This window comes from Pygocentrus nattereri, chromosome 8, assembly GCF_015220715.1.
Source record: "Pygocentrus nattereri isolate fPygNat1 chromosome 8, fPygNat1.pri, whole genome shotgun sequence".
Lineage (NCBI taxonomy): Eukaryota > Metazoa > Chordata > Actinopteri > Characiformes > Serrasalmidae > Pygocentrus > Pygocentrus nattereri.
Window position 1 is genome coordinate 8,435,726 of NC_051218.1, and position 14,275 is coordinate 8,450,000.

Genomic DNA, 14,275 nt, shown 5'->3' on the forward strand with positions numbered 1-14,275 from the left:
TATTGTGTTTAACAGCCCTAGTGAAACTTGTTTTTGTAGAACGTTATTGTTAATTTGTATACTGTGATACTGTGATAATGATACCTTATATTGTGATGAGAGGAAAAATGACAAACTTCACTTGCAAATTATTTATTTGATTACAAAGCAATAGAAGCAAAAAAAAAACAAACAAAAAAAACAAATAAAGTGCAATACCAGTGGTGTGAAAAACAATAATGGCACTTGAAAAATAAAGAGAAATACAAAATGACTAAGCTGAACACTTGGAGCACAACCTATGTCCTGTTAGAGATAATACTGGACTGGGCTACAACACTGTAGGACAGAGAAACCAACCTGTCCTTCTGGCACATACTAGGTGTATAGTGTACAGTGTACAGACAAGCCTTTGGTTAATTTACATCTACTTTATTGCTCATTACCTGCAGGCCACCATACGCAAAACTATGCTTTAAGACGTTAGGTCGATATAAAAATTTGAATGAATCTAAATTCAAAAAAGGAAGGGGGGGAAAAAAAAAAAAAAAAAAACAGTGCAAGCTGAAATCAGCTCAAAAAGGAGGAGAGTGCTTCAGCACCTGCTCTGAAGCAGAGATAGTGGTTAAAAAAGACCCTGAAAAAAGCTAGTTGAGTTTGTAGTCCTACACACTGCAGTGGTTTCTCAGCTCAAACAAACCTTCTAAACTTGCCAATTACAGATCAGTTAAATCAGGAATGTTCGCACCAGGATGTGAGCAAACCATGCTGGACACGTGCTCTCCAGGACCAGCACTGCTCTATTAATAGGCAAGAGTTGTCTAAGCCAAGACCTTCTTCTTGCACTCGACAGAGCAGAAGAGTTTGCCCTGCAGAGCCATGAAGCGCTGACCCATCAGGCACTTGGAGCAGCCAGCACAGCGGAAGCATTCAGGCTCAGCATGCCAGTGGTGTTCCCCATATGACACACGCTGGGCCTCAGGCTCAATCGGCTTCTGACACGCCACGCAGTGCTGTGGACACACACAAACACAGTGCATTAAAAACTATACATCTAATTCCCAATACAGTCCCGTTCAAAAGTTTTAACCCCACGAAAGTGGATAGTTGTACCTTCATATTACAATCATTTAATACACAAGTCAGTGATTTCCAGTCAAAACAGCAATTTAGTATAAATTATTCTTTTTTGAGAAGATATATCTGAGAAGATTATATAACAGACAATCTTCTTGGCATAAGAAACGAGGAAAGATTACAAGATCTAGAGAAAATGCAAGACCTGGTAGACATCAAAACTGTCACCATCAGATAAACAGCACTTAAAGCTTTCATCTTCGAGAGACAGGAGAAAAACAAGCTTTGCAAATAAAACACCACCTGCTGGTGTTCTCAGAACAATGTAGTGGCCACCCCAGAGTCCAATTCTCAACATCATTGAATGTGTTTGGGATTATTTGGATTGTGAGAAGCAGAAAATGCAACCCAACTTCTGAGACAGAACTTTGGAGGGGTGGAAAGATATGTCTACAGTGCAGATTTCTTAGAAAAACTCAAAGCAAGTCTCTTAAAGAAACGGAAGCTGTAATAAAAGGTACGAGTGGAAAGAATAAATACCAAAAAAATGTATTTTATTTTGTATTTGACGCTTCTGTGTACTTTTCTGTAAATGTATGCTTTCTGCATTTTCCCCTGACACTGAAAATGAATGACTTGTACTTAATGGTCGCTTTGACTAGAAATGTAAACAAATGAAAGGTGGTCTCTTTTATACAGTCCTGTTTCTAAAAAAAAAAGGGTTTACATTATTGAAATGAGTGATACCAAACCTGGAACACTTCATTGTCTTTGCTATCACATTTTGAGTCATATCTCCTGTCATCAGGACAAACATAGGAGATACAAATGATTAAGATCTCTGAAGGAAAAATTCTTCTCTTTAAGCTCTATTCAAACAAACTCATCAAAAAGATGGGCCAATGGGAGGCAAAGTGGCCAGTATCACATTAACTGCATTCCCTCTAGTCATTACAATGTCATTATCATGTTACTAGCACTTACTTAATCCCCATCACCTGCTCCGGAGCCAACATCACTGCTCAACACTTGCTCTGCCTGCTGGCTTCACATGTGCTGAAAGCCCTTTAACAGTAATGGACCTCTACTGAACACCCAGAGCAATGACAGAGTAATATATGCACATGTGGTAGAAAACTATGAAACTACTTGCTAATGATTCATACAGTTTAAAGAGCCTTAAGAAGATTATAATGCACAGTTCATGCCCACTAGGCCAATAAAAGAGAGAGAAGAGAAGAGAGCGAGAGAGAGAGCGAGAGAGAGAGCGAGAGAGAGCGAGCGAGCGAGTGAGCGAGCGAGAGAGAGCGAGAGAGAGAAAGAGAAAGAGAGAAAGAGAGAAAGAGAGAGAGAGAGAAAGAGAAAGAGAGAGAGAAAGAGAGAGAGAAAGAGAGAAAGAGAGAAAGAGAGAGAGAGAGAGCGCGAGAGAGCGCGAGAGAGAGCGAGAGAGAGAGAGCGAGAGAGAGAGCGAGAGAGCGAGAGAGAGCGAGAGAGAGAGAGCGAGAGAGAGAGAGAGAGAGAGCGAGAGAGAGAGAGAGAGCGAGAGAGAGAGCGAGAGAGAGAGCGAGAGAGAGAGCGAGAGAGAGCGAGAGAGCGAGAGTGAGAGAGAGAGAGAGAGAGAGAGAAAGAGAAAGAGAGAGAGAAAGAGAAAGAGAGAGAGAGAAAGAGAGAGAGAAAGAGAGAGAGAAAGAGAGAGAGAAAGAGAGAGAGAAAGAGAGAGAGAGAAAGAGAGCGCGAGAGAGCGCGAGAGAGCGAGAGTGAGAGAGAGAGAGAGAGAGAGAAAGAGAAAGAGAGAGAGAAAGAGAGAAAGAGAAAGAGAGAAAGAGAGAGAGAAAGAGAGAGAGAAAGAGAGAGAGAAAGAGAGAGAGAGAAAGAGAGCGCGAGAGAGCGCGAGAGAGCGTGAGAGAGAGCGAGAGAGAGCGAGAGAGAGCGAGAGAAAATAAGTACTTACCACAGCGTGGTTCTTCATGTAGCAAGGTTTGCAGACAGGTTTGTCGTTCTCCATGACGTAGGTTTCTCCGGCCAGAACACAGTCGCAGTCAAAACAGCAGAAGTGCTTCAGGTGCCAGTTCTGTCCCTCAGCCTGAGTGTACTCATTACTGAAGATCAGCTGAAAAACAGACAGACACAAAATTAGACACAAAATTTGAAATAAAGATTGAAAAAAAGTCTGGTCACCACAACTTAGTAATAAATCATTGAATCATAACATATTGATCATAGGATGGTCATTAATTCAAAATAAAAATATATATATAATTATATTCCACTCTTTATTTTTTAACAGCCAAAATCAAATTACTGGTCTATTTTTAAACATAAAAATCCCATCAGAAATCTATTGCTTTTATTGTCCATTTCACTTACTGTCACTCCATTAGTGACCTCCACTGAAAAATAATTCCATAATTCAATCTAATCAAATTTAAATTTATCAATAACAAAATAGAGCAAATCAAAATAATATTTTAGACTTGCTAATTTATTCATAAAATGTTTATTTTTCAAATTAAAATGTGAGATTTCATAAATCATAATCAAATTGAATCGTATTGTTATGATAAGGGATGCACTATTGGAATTTCCAGGTTTTTTTCAAACTCAATCAGTTTATTATTTTAATCTTTAATCTTTAATTTATGGTTTAAATCTGTACCAAAAAGACTAATTGTGATAAACAGCCTGTCACCTCTTACTTACTATACCAATTTATTGGACTGAATTTTCATTTAAGAAGATAAAACACCAGTTTCAATAAAGAGCAAATACATGTTATTTATGATGTGACTTTGGCTGATAGAAAGTACTGACAATGTGCTTCATGTCTTCATTCAGACCCCAGTGTGAACTTTGGGTTAAAAAAGAAAAGGCTATTAAAAAAAACAAACAAACAAACAAAAAAAACTGCCATCTGCCAGTTTGGCTGCAAAGAAACCAGAAACAGTAAAAAATATAAATAAAAAAAATCATGATAAGTGCTTCACTCGTGAGGACAGAGATTTACACACCTGGCACAAATACATAAACAAGGCTCACGTACAGAGACACTGTATAAAATAAACTGAAAAGCTCTTCCAAACGACTTGATTGCAACATCATTACAAACCCACTACAGATCCCCTCCCTTCCTCCTCCCGCTCACCTCATCACACCCTCCACACCGTGGCTTCTCGCTGTCGCCATAGTGACGGCCGCAGTACAGCTGGCCCTTCTTCCAGAAGTAGATCATGTCCACTAGCAGCTCACTGCAGGTGCAGCAGACGAAGCAGGCTGGGTGCCACAGCTTGTCGTATCCGGCACGCTCTGCGTACACTGCCGGGTCACCCTGCTGCATCACCTTCTGACAGTGGTGGCAGGACTGTGGAAACAAGAACCATCAGCTCGGCCAAGCAAAGACACGGGCAGACAAACTAGACGAGGACCAAGGACTCATTTATCCAGTGTTTCAGAGCAGGAGCAGAGATAGCACAGCTCCTCTGTGCTGAAAAGTACATAGAAGGAAAAAACTGATCTTAGATGAGCAGTCATGGCTCCACAGAAGCTGATTACTATTTTACCCATCCCAAGGTGCATGTTACCCAGAACATGAAAATAAATGTCATCATGCTCTCATGAGTATGGTCAGTACTCACAGAACACTGAACAACACTGAACAGAGGGGTCTCAGCCTGGATGCTCTGGCCCCTCAAACCAGATTGTGTCTTGTGTGTCATTTACAAACAACAGCAATGTCAAATCCAGAGTGATGGAAGTGCTGGGATTTAAGAAGGTCGCTAAAGACTCAAGATGGCAAGATGATGCACCTCCACCTGTGTTTGAAATATGCATCACCAGTGTTGCTATGTAGTCTCTGACACCTACATTGTTACCACAGCAACCTACGCTGATAGGCTGGTCATGTCTGGACACAAGCATCCAAACTGATCACTTGCAAATAAGTATGGACAGTCATCTCAAACATCTGTTTGGAGAAACATGTCATTTGCCCTCAGTCTGAACACAGCCATAGTTTGTCTGGAACTTTGTGGGAAATGAGAGCAGAAGCATTTCAGCAGAACATGAGCATCAAGCCCTCTTGTATAGCTCGTTAGATGGCGCCATCTGGTGGTGAGAATTAGGTAATGCAAACCTAAACATGACCCTAAAGGCAAATTGATGGAATTGAGAACATTATTTTTGTCCTCTCCTTCCCGAAGAGACAAACGTACTTATCTGCATAATCGTAAGGTTAAGATATAAATAAAGTCATTAAAAATGGATTTGATACCACACTGACAAATTATTCTAAAACAACTTAACGAATCAGAATTGTTGGGATAGGAACCAGACATCCGACACAATTAATGACTCACAAAGCCACATCTCATAACGTTTACTGCACAAAATGTGACACAGTCTTATCATTTTTTTGCCTAAAATGTATGTGAAACATGTGGGTGGAGAGGAACCTAACGGATATTGTAAGGCAAAACAGTACCCAATTTCTTTTTAAATTAACCAATGCTTTACTATTTTCAAAATTACACTCAAAAACTCCAACACGTAGGTTTAGTTTCTGCAAGGTTCTCAATAATTAACCCTTCTCATCAATTTAATGAATGGCTTTCTTTACAGCTTAATGACTGAATTACAGAGCAATTTTGAACAATTCCCCTTTAAGTTTCCCTACTCTCAGTAACACTTTTGCAAGTCAGTTTCTTGACCACTACCATTTCTGACTTGGTGCTTTTAACTCATAAGAATTTTTAAAGCTTTATGTTTAATAGGTTTTACACAGGGTTGGCTGCTTTGCAGAATCTGCAGATTTTCCTATGGTCAATAAACTTTTGTGCAGACATCCCGAAATTTGTGCGAAATCCCATTTATCTAATCACAGCACTCCAAAACAGCCTCGGCTTGCTTCTCCTGCTGTAGTTTATGAGTGATGAACTTACATAATTGCCAGCAAGACCGCTGCCTACAGCTCCTGGGCCTGCCGGTACACCAGCCTTGCCTACAGCAGCCTTGTCTCCTGGTGCCGACCCAACCCCTGGAGCTCCAGCTGCTCCTGCCGGAGGGCCTCTTGCACCAGCAGGGCCGCTGGTGGTGCCCATCTCTTCCGGCAAAGTGAGGTCTCCCATCCCCAGAGCCTCGTCCTTGTACTTGCGGACGTACTGCTCCATCTGTTTAACCTCAGCTGGTGTGAGCTCATGGCATCGGGCCGGGTCCTGGTCATGCTCAGGAAGCTGCTTGGCCATTTGTTTCTTACGGTAGTCTGCCCCCTGAGTGCCTGCGATGGGCCTGCGCTCTGGAGGGAGCATCTCCATGTATCGCAGAGCCTGAACAAAGTACACAGAGAGAGGGAGAGAGGGAGAGAGGGAGAGAGGGAGAGAGGGAGAGAGAGAGAGAGAGGGAGAGAGAGAGAGAGAGGGAGAGAGAGGGAGAGAGGGAGAGAGGGAGAGAGGGAGAGAGAGAGAGAGGGGGAGAGAGAGAGAGGGAGAGAGAGGGAGGGAGAGAGAGAGAGAGAGGGGGAGAGAGAGAGAGGGAGAGAGAGAGAGAGAGAGAGAGAGGGAGAGAGAGAGAGAGAGAGAGGGAGAGAGAGAGAGAGAGAGAGAGAGAGAGAGAGGGAGAGAGAGAGAGAGAGGGAGAGAGAGGGAGAGAGAGGGAGAGAGAGAGAGGGAGAGAGAGAGAGAGAGAGAGAGAGGGAGAGAGGGAGAGAGGGAGAGAGGGAGAGAGAGAGAGAGAGAGAGAGAGAGAGAGAGAGAGAGAGAGAGAGAGAGAGAGAGAGAGAGAGAGAGAGAGAGAGGTGTAAAGATAAAGATAAAGAGCAAGGTAAAGACAGAAGGAGGGGAGAGGCAAAAAGGGACAAAGAAACGAGAGTGTTAGGCTACATTATAAGCCTTACTGCTCGATTCCCAAGTTTTGGCCAGATCAGATCTTTCTGCCTTCACAGTTCACATTTGTTTAAATGTAACTGACTGTACTGTACCATGGAAAAGACACTTAAACAAAGCTTAAAACCATTTTTCTGTAAGTTTTTGTTTGTAAAAACACCATATAACATTATTATATACATTTATACATATACATTTTTTTTAAAAAGTAGTTGATCTTGTAAGCTAGCTGGGGGGCAGTCGTGGGTTGGAGGTTAGGAAACTGGCCCTGTGACCAGAAGGTTGCTGGTTTGATCCCCAGTGCTGACAGTCCATGACTGAGGTGTCCTTGAGCAAGACACCTAACCCCCAATTGCTCCCCGGGCACCGTGGATAGGGCTGCCCACCGCTCCGGGCAAGTGTGCTCACTGCCCCCTAGTGTGTGTGTGTATTCACTAATGTGTATGTAGTGTTTCACTTAACGGATTGGTTAAATGCGGAGGTGGAATTTCCCTGTTTGTGGGATTAAATAAGTATCACTTAACTTAGCTAAAAGAACACAGGTTTGGTTCCTGATTTCTTCTCAGTGCCCCAGTTACTGATTTAAAGGGCCTATCTCATGGAAAAACAAATCACATTTATTAAGTAAAAGGAGCTTTATGTAAAATGTTACCACTGCTGCAAGTTTCAAATATCATTCACTACAAACTCCCTACAGTGAATATACTGACTATGCTGCAAAACCCCCCTTTTTGAATGAATTGTTTTTGTGATGTCATGAAAACAAATTAAATTACATGCATCCACCTACAGTAGTTTAGCCCTGCCTACTCCCAAGTTCTTCTTAATGCTTTCTGAATTAGGCAAAACACAGGGCAGCCAATCAGAACTTTTACATACTACCGTATCAGACTTCAGAGTGTGAACACATCTCTGCATTAACCCCCATGTATATGTTCAAGCGGCTGTAGATAGTGAATGACGACAACAGTGATATGTGAAATTCAAAAGTAAATATGAAACTTGAACATATAAAACATAAGAAAATGACTCAAATCCAATCTGAAAAGATATGATTTTGGTGTTAACATATCTTTAAAAAAATCTGGTCTTTAATACATTTAGGTAAAAAAAATAGATTTGCTTAACTTCAGCTCTGTATTGCGAACTTCCAACCCTGAAGAATGAAACCTGCAATAGTGGTCTCAGCTCCAGCCCTGGGGACCTACTCTCTGGCACAGTGTCCAGTACTGCCCTGTATATTAGCCTTTCCTTGCTATTACACACACAGCTCACCTCAGAAAGGGCTTGTTAATTAGTCATTTGGTTTCATCAGCTGTGTTGGGAGCAGAGAAAACCCTAAAATATACAGTGATACTTTACATTTACGGCATTTGGCAGACTCTCTTATCCAGAGCAACTTACAATTAGATCATTTTACACAGGTAGGCCAAGATGATGTTAGGAGTCTTGCCCAAGGACTCTTATTGGTATAGTGCAGGGTGCTTGCCCTGGTGGGGGATTGAACCCCAGTCTACAGTGTCAAAGGCAGAAGTGTTAACCACTACACTAACCAACCGGTATACTCCAATGATAAACTGTATGGCAGGGAAATTATACTTTCAAGCACACTTGAAAAAGAGCATGGCTTCCCCAGGACTGTAAGTGAGCACAACTAGTCCAGAACACACAAATATTTCTCTAACTGTGTGAAATAGTGAACTCTAGAGGAAACGTTACTTATTGCAATCACTCTTGTGAAGTACATATCACTAACACGCATTACATTCAGTTTACAAATAAATGAACCATTTAAGATGGTAATCCAAATGTTTTATTGCTAAGACACTTACCAGACTCTGGTTAACGCCAGGAGGAGCCCACTCATAGGTGACTGCTTTTACCACATTCGTTTTGGCTGGGGCTGCAGCAGGAATTGCAGTGGCTGCCACAGAGGCAACAGAGGGGTGTGCAGGGGTGGGTGCATGGGGGGCACCAGAGGTGGGGGCAGAAGAGGCAGAAGGGGCAACAGGGGCCACAGGGGTGGGGGCAGACGGGCCAGAGGGGGCTCCCTGTGTAGAGGTGATGGCGGGGCCGACTGTGGCCGCAGTAGCAACTCCCAGGACAGGCAGTGCAGTGCCAATAGCCGGGGTAGTGATGGATATGGTAACCTGACTGCCTTTGTAGGAGGGCACCCCATCTTTCTTCAGCTTGGCTATGAGCCCTGTGTACTTGGTGTCCTCGAACAGCCGGCCCACCTTTTGGTTCTCCTCTGTCTGCAGCTGCACATCATGGTCCTCAAGCCCACACTTACAGTTCCGACAGATCTTTCTGTTAAGATGAAATAAACAAAAGACTTACAGATTAAATCAGTTTGTCCTGAAGGAATTCAAATATCGTGGCATAATTAAGAGCGACGTCAGAGGAATTTGATAAACTCTGACTGATTAGAGGGCCAAGATGGAAACTCTGCCATAAGATGACTAAACATAAGCTTTCAACCACCATAATCATACTGAAGGAAATAAACAGTTCACATCCTGAATGACTGTATTTAAAAGCTCCACTGCATAACACAGTGAACCCTGACTCTGCAGCTTCTCTGACATACATTACATCAGTGGTTTGGACTGCTGGGCATGTAACAGCATGAAACACAACCAACAGGGGGATGAATGTTGTAAGGGAAAGAATATTTAAGCATTTAAATACAACCCCAATTCCAATGAAGTTGGGACGTTGTGTAAAACATGAATAAAAACACAATACGATGATTTGCAAATCCTTTTCAACCTATATTCAATTGAATACACTACAAAGACATTTACATTTACATTTATGGCATTTGGCTCACGCTCTTTTCCAGAGCAACTTACAATTAGATCATTTTACACAGGAAGGCAAAGGAGGTGTTAGGAGTCTTGCCCAAGGACCCTTATTGGTATAGTGTAGGGTACTTGCCCTGCTGGGGGATTGAACCCCAGTCTACAGCGTAGAAGGCAAAGGTGTTAACCACTACACTAACCAACCAACCACAAGACAAGATATTTAATGTTCAAACGGATAAACTTTATTGTATTTTGCAAATATTCACTCATTTTGAATTTGATACCTGCAACACATTCCAAAGAAGTTGGGACAGGGGCAACAAAAGACTAGGAAAGTTGAGGAATGGTCAAAAACACCTGTTTGGAACATTCCATGGTTAATTGGAAACAGGTGAGTGTCATGATTGGGTATAAAGGGAGCAACAACTGCGTGAGCAAATAGTCCAACAGTTTAAGAACATTTCTCAACGTGCAATTGCAAGGAATGTAGGGATTTCATCATCTACAGTCCATAATATCATCAAAAGATTCAGAGAATCTGGAGAAATCTCTGCAAGTAAGCATCAAGACAGAAAACCAACATTGAATGCCTGTGACCACATGGGCTCAGGAACACTTCAGAAAACCACTGTCAGTGAACACAGTTCGTCGCTCCATCTACAAGTGCAAGTTAAAACTCTGCCATGCAAAGTGAAGCCATATATCAACAACACCCAGAAACACCGCCGGCTTCTCTGGGCCCGAGCTCATCTGAGATGGGCTGACGCAAATTGGAAAAGTGTCCTGTGGTCTGACGAGTCCACATTTCAAATTGTTTTTGGAAATCATGGACGTCGTGTCCTCCAGGCCAAAGAGGAAAAGGACTGTCCAGACTGTTATCAGTACAAAGTTCAAAAGCCAGCATCTCCGATGGTATGGGGGTGTGTTAGTGCCCATGGCATGGGTAACTTGCACATCTGTGAAGGCACCATTAATGCTGAAAGGTACATACAGGTTTTGGAGCAACATATGCTGCCATCCAAGCAACGTCTTTTTCAGGGACGTCCCTGCTTATTTCAGCAAGACGATGCCAAGCCTCATTCTGCACATGTTACAACAGCGTGGCTTCGTAGTAAAAGAGTGCGGGTACTAAACTGGCCTGCCTGCAGTCCAGACCTGTCTCCCATTGAAAATGTGTGGCGCATTATGAAGCGCAAAATATGACAACAAAGACCCCGGACTGTTGATCAACTGAAGTTGTACATCAAGCAAGAATGGGAAAGAATTCCACCTACAAATCTTCAACAATTAGTGTCCTCAGTTCCCAAACGCTTACTGAGTGTTGTTAAAAGGAAAGGTGATGTAACACAGTGGTAAACATGCTCCTGTCCCAACTTCTTTGGAACATGTTGCAGGCATCAAATTCAAAATGAGTGAATATTTGCAAAAAACAATAAAGTTTATCCGTTTGAACATTAAATATTGTGTCTTTGTAGTGTATTCAATTGAATATAGGTTGAAAAGGATTTGCAAATCATCGTATTCTGTTTTTATTTATATGTTTTACACAAAGTCCCAACTTCATTGGAATTGGGGTTGTAAACTAAACACATTAACTACACATATATTTTCAAGTATCCACTTAAGGTCAAAGAATACTGCATACTGTGCACACTCATCATGACTTTAACTGCTCAGGGCGCTTTTATGTGGTTGGTTTAATGTGCCATTGCAGGCCTTTGAAATGGAGCCCTGTATACTGAAATTTTGGTGCCCCTGCTGGGCCTAAAACTTTAAACATAAAAGGTACACAAAAAGCACAATGCTTCAATTATGCAGACAACTGCACCACAGTGCATATTTTTGCATTTTAATGAGTTTAAGAGTGCTAGTATGAGACAGTCTGACTGCCCTTAAACATGGACCATTACTCTTAATACGGGGGTGGGGGGGGGGGGGGGGGGGTTGCTTTCAGTCTGGCAGAGAAAGCATAATTTCATTTAGAGAACAAGCTAACAAGCAAAGTTTTAGCAAATGTTGGTTTTGTCATTATTGAACTCAGCAGGAGATTCACACTGCTGCTCTGGAAAATAAGACGAAATGTGAAGTCATTTCCTGTGTGACTCTTTGTAACATATTGTTGCTTTACTTACTTTTGAAGAAAAAGTGAACCCTACAGTGCGTCAGCCCTTTAGTAGTGTTTGTATTCTCAGCACTAAATCTTCCTGTCATTCCGCAGTCAGTTCACTATCTATAAAGCCATATGTAGTGAATAGTGAATGAGTTAACAAGCAAACCATTCAAACACAGTGCGTGTCTGCTTCTCAGACTAAAGGAATCCAAAAACAGCCCCCTCCCCACCGTGCATGTCTAGAGCTGAGTGTGGCGCTACTGTGGTGACGGCGCAAGGGCACAGCTGGTACCCCAGCACCTGTAGAGTCTCCTTCAGGAAAACCAACCAAGTGCAGCTAATGGGATGAACATTCCCACTGAGCACCGTGACAGCATCTTCCTTCAGAGATTTTGCTCAAATAAAGTGTGAATTATGAGAGAATGTAAAAATGATCTAAATAACAACAGAGGAAAATATAAAAATGCAAACAACAGGTGTCTGAACACGATGGAACTACAGTACAGTGTGTTTTATTGTAATTATTTTGGGCCATTTAAATTAAACCGTTTTCCATTCAATTTGAAGCTGGCTTGATAAACCCATTGCTGTGGAATCCCAAGTGGTTACTAAAGTGTTACAAGTCTGTTGCTATGGTATCCCAGATGGTTGCTAAGGTGTTGCCAGGCCAGTGCAATGTTATCCTAAGTGGTTGCTAAGTTGTTGCTATGGTATCCCATGTGCTAGGGTGATGGTAGCTTGAAAATTGTGAAAACGGTTAAAAAAAAAGTACAATAAAAATGAAGAAAAGTTGTCAAGTCAACTTAATAAAACCCCTTAAAAATTAAATGAGATTTTAACGAGATTGTGACAATACAGGTTGCTCATATGAGCAGTCAATCGATGTGAAGCACCTTCTCCTTTAGAATGACACAGAATAAAACAAAACATACCAGTAATTCACTTTAAGACAGAAGGATGCTAATGATTGTGAATTAATTAAGTTTGAAGCTCTGTACAAACCTCCAGAAGTGGAGCTCAAAGCCCTCACACTTGTCCTTGCATTTCAGACAGGGTGCCCCGGCTCCTATCTCATGGCCCAGGGTTATCTGTCAACACAGCACAGGAACGACTGTCATAAACACAAGTCTTAGTAGCCATACATCCTTTAAAAGCTGTTTTTTTTTTAATATTTAACCCCAGTTTCACTGTGAAAGTGGAATGAATCTCACTGGCAAATTCAGGCCAATCTGTTAAACATAAAAAAAAAGTAGTTGCCAGAGTAGACAATAGAAAAACTTTCAATTAATTCTACTTTGATACTGTCACTGTGTCTAGTCCTCGGTCACTCAGACTGGTAGACCAAACAACAACTACAAAAAAGACTTTATTTACATACTTGTTTGATATCATGCTCTATGCTCAGGATCACGGATATTTCAGTCATTTGTTTCGCTTTTACTGTCAAAACAGCAGAGCATTCCCAAAATCTTCCCACATTATCACTCTTCCTTTGCACACAGTTCCAGCATGTGGATGGCTATATAAGGCTAAGTATTTGAGAATGTGAGGAAAGCCTGGAGGGCTCCAATACTCTTCTCCTGGTTTTAGAGCTGATCTCATTTGCTCATAGAGAGGGTTAAATAACCAAGCAGCTCCACCTCCTGAGGGAAACGCCTAAGTGAGGCCTGCTCAGGCTTTTAATTTTCACACTAATGTAAATATTAACTAGACTGATTCCGTAGCTAATATTTACAGCAATCTAGGGCTGGGCAATATGACAACACTTATCATGACTGTGATAACTTAGATCACAATTCCTCAGAAATTCTCAGTACATAAAACCACTTCCCAACTGCATGCTTGTTCACAAAGAGCGCACAAGTTCATTTTATTGGATTTAGTGCAGCGCAGTACAAGATATGTTGAATATAAATCATAAATCATATAAATAATTCATAAATCACCCCCATGTGGCCATCTGGGCCCACCACCCACAAGGTCCAGCATGGGGGAGCTGTGCAGGGCCATATTGGCAGTGGGATCTCCAAGTTGTCCTGGGAGCAGCTTGGGGTCCCCAGGAATGAGCTGGAGGAAGTTGCGGGGGACATGGGCATCTGGGATTCTTTGCCCTCTCAATTACTACCGCGACCATATCTGGACTAGCAGTCAACGATGATGATGATGATGATGATGAATCACCCCCCCTCCCCTCCCAATCTACCTCATATTCATATACAGCACGTGTCACAGTTGGCTACAGGCCCCTGCTGTACTTCTGATGCACAACTGGAGTTGCCTGGAGGGCTCTCTCAGGCCCCGGGGACCTATGTTACAACTCCTAACGGAAGTGTAATGCTTAAAATGATAGACTGTACCTCTGACGCTAAAACGTTTAGTTTGATTTCTGTGTTTTGTCTATGCTACTGTGCACTTGATGGCAGTCTGTC

At 42.1% G+C, this 14,275-nt stretch overlaps 1 protein-coding gene across 1 annotated transcript in view; it reads right to left on the bottom strand.

The window, feature by feature from the left end:
• Positions 1–687: 687 nt before the first annotated feature.
• tes (testis derived transcript (3 LIM domains)) overlaps positions 688–14,275 on the bottom strand; it is a 15,295-nt gene continuing 1,707 nt past the window's right edge. The window contains exons 2-7 of the mRNA XM_017717719.2: positions 12,849–12,934; positions 8,762–9,239; positions 5,991–6,374; positions 4,199–4,414; positions 3,008–3,166; positions 688–992 (exon numbers count right to left, since the gene is read on the bottom strand). Coding sequence (XP_017573208.1) covers positions 801–992; positions 3,008–3,166; positions 4,199–4,414; positions 5,991–6,374; positions 8,762–9,239; positions 12,849–12,934 — 1,515 coding nt within the window. The 3' untranslated portion in view covers positions 688–800. The remainder of the gene's footprint in view (positions 993–3,007; positions 3,167–4,198; positions 4,415–5,990; positions 6,375–8,761; positions 9,240–12,848; positions 12,935–14,275) is intronic.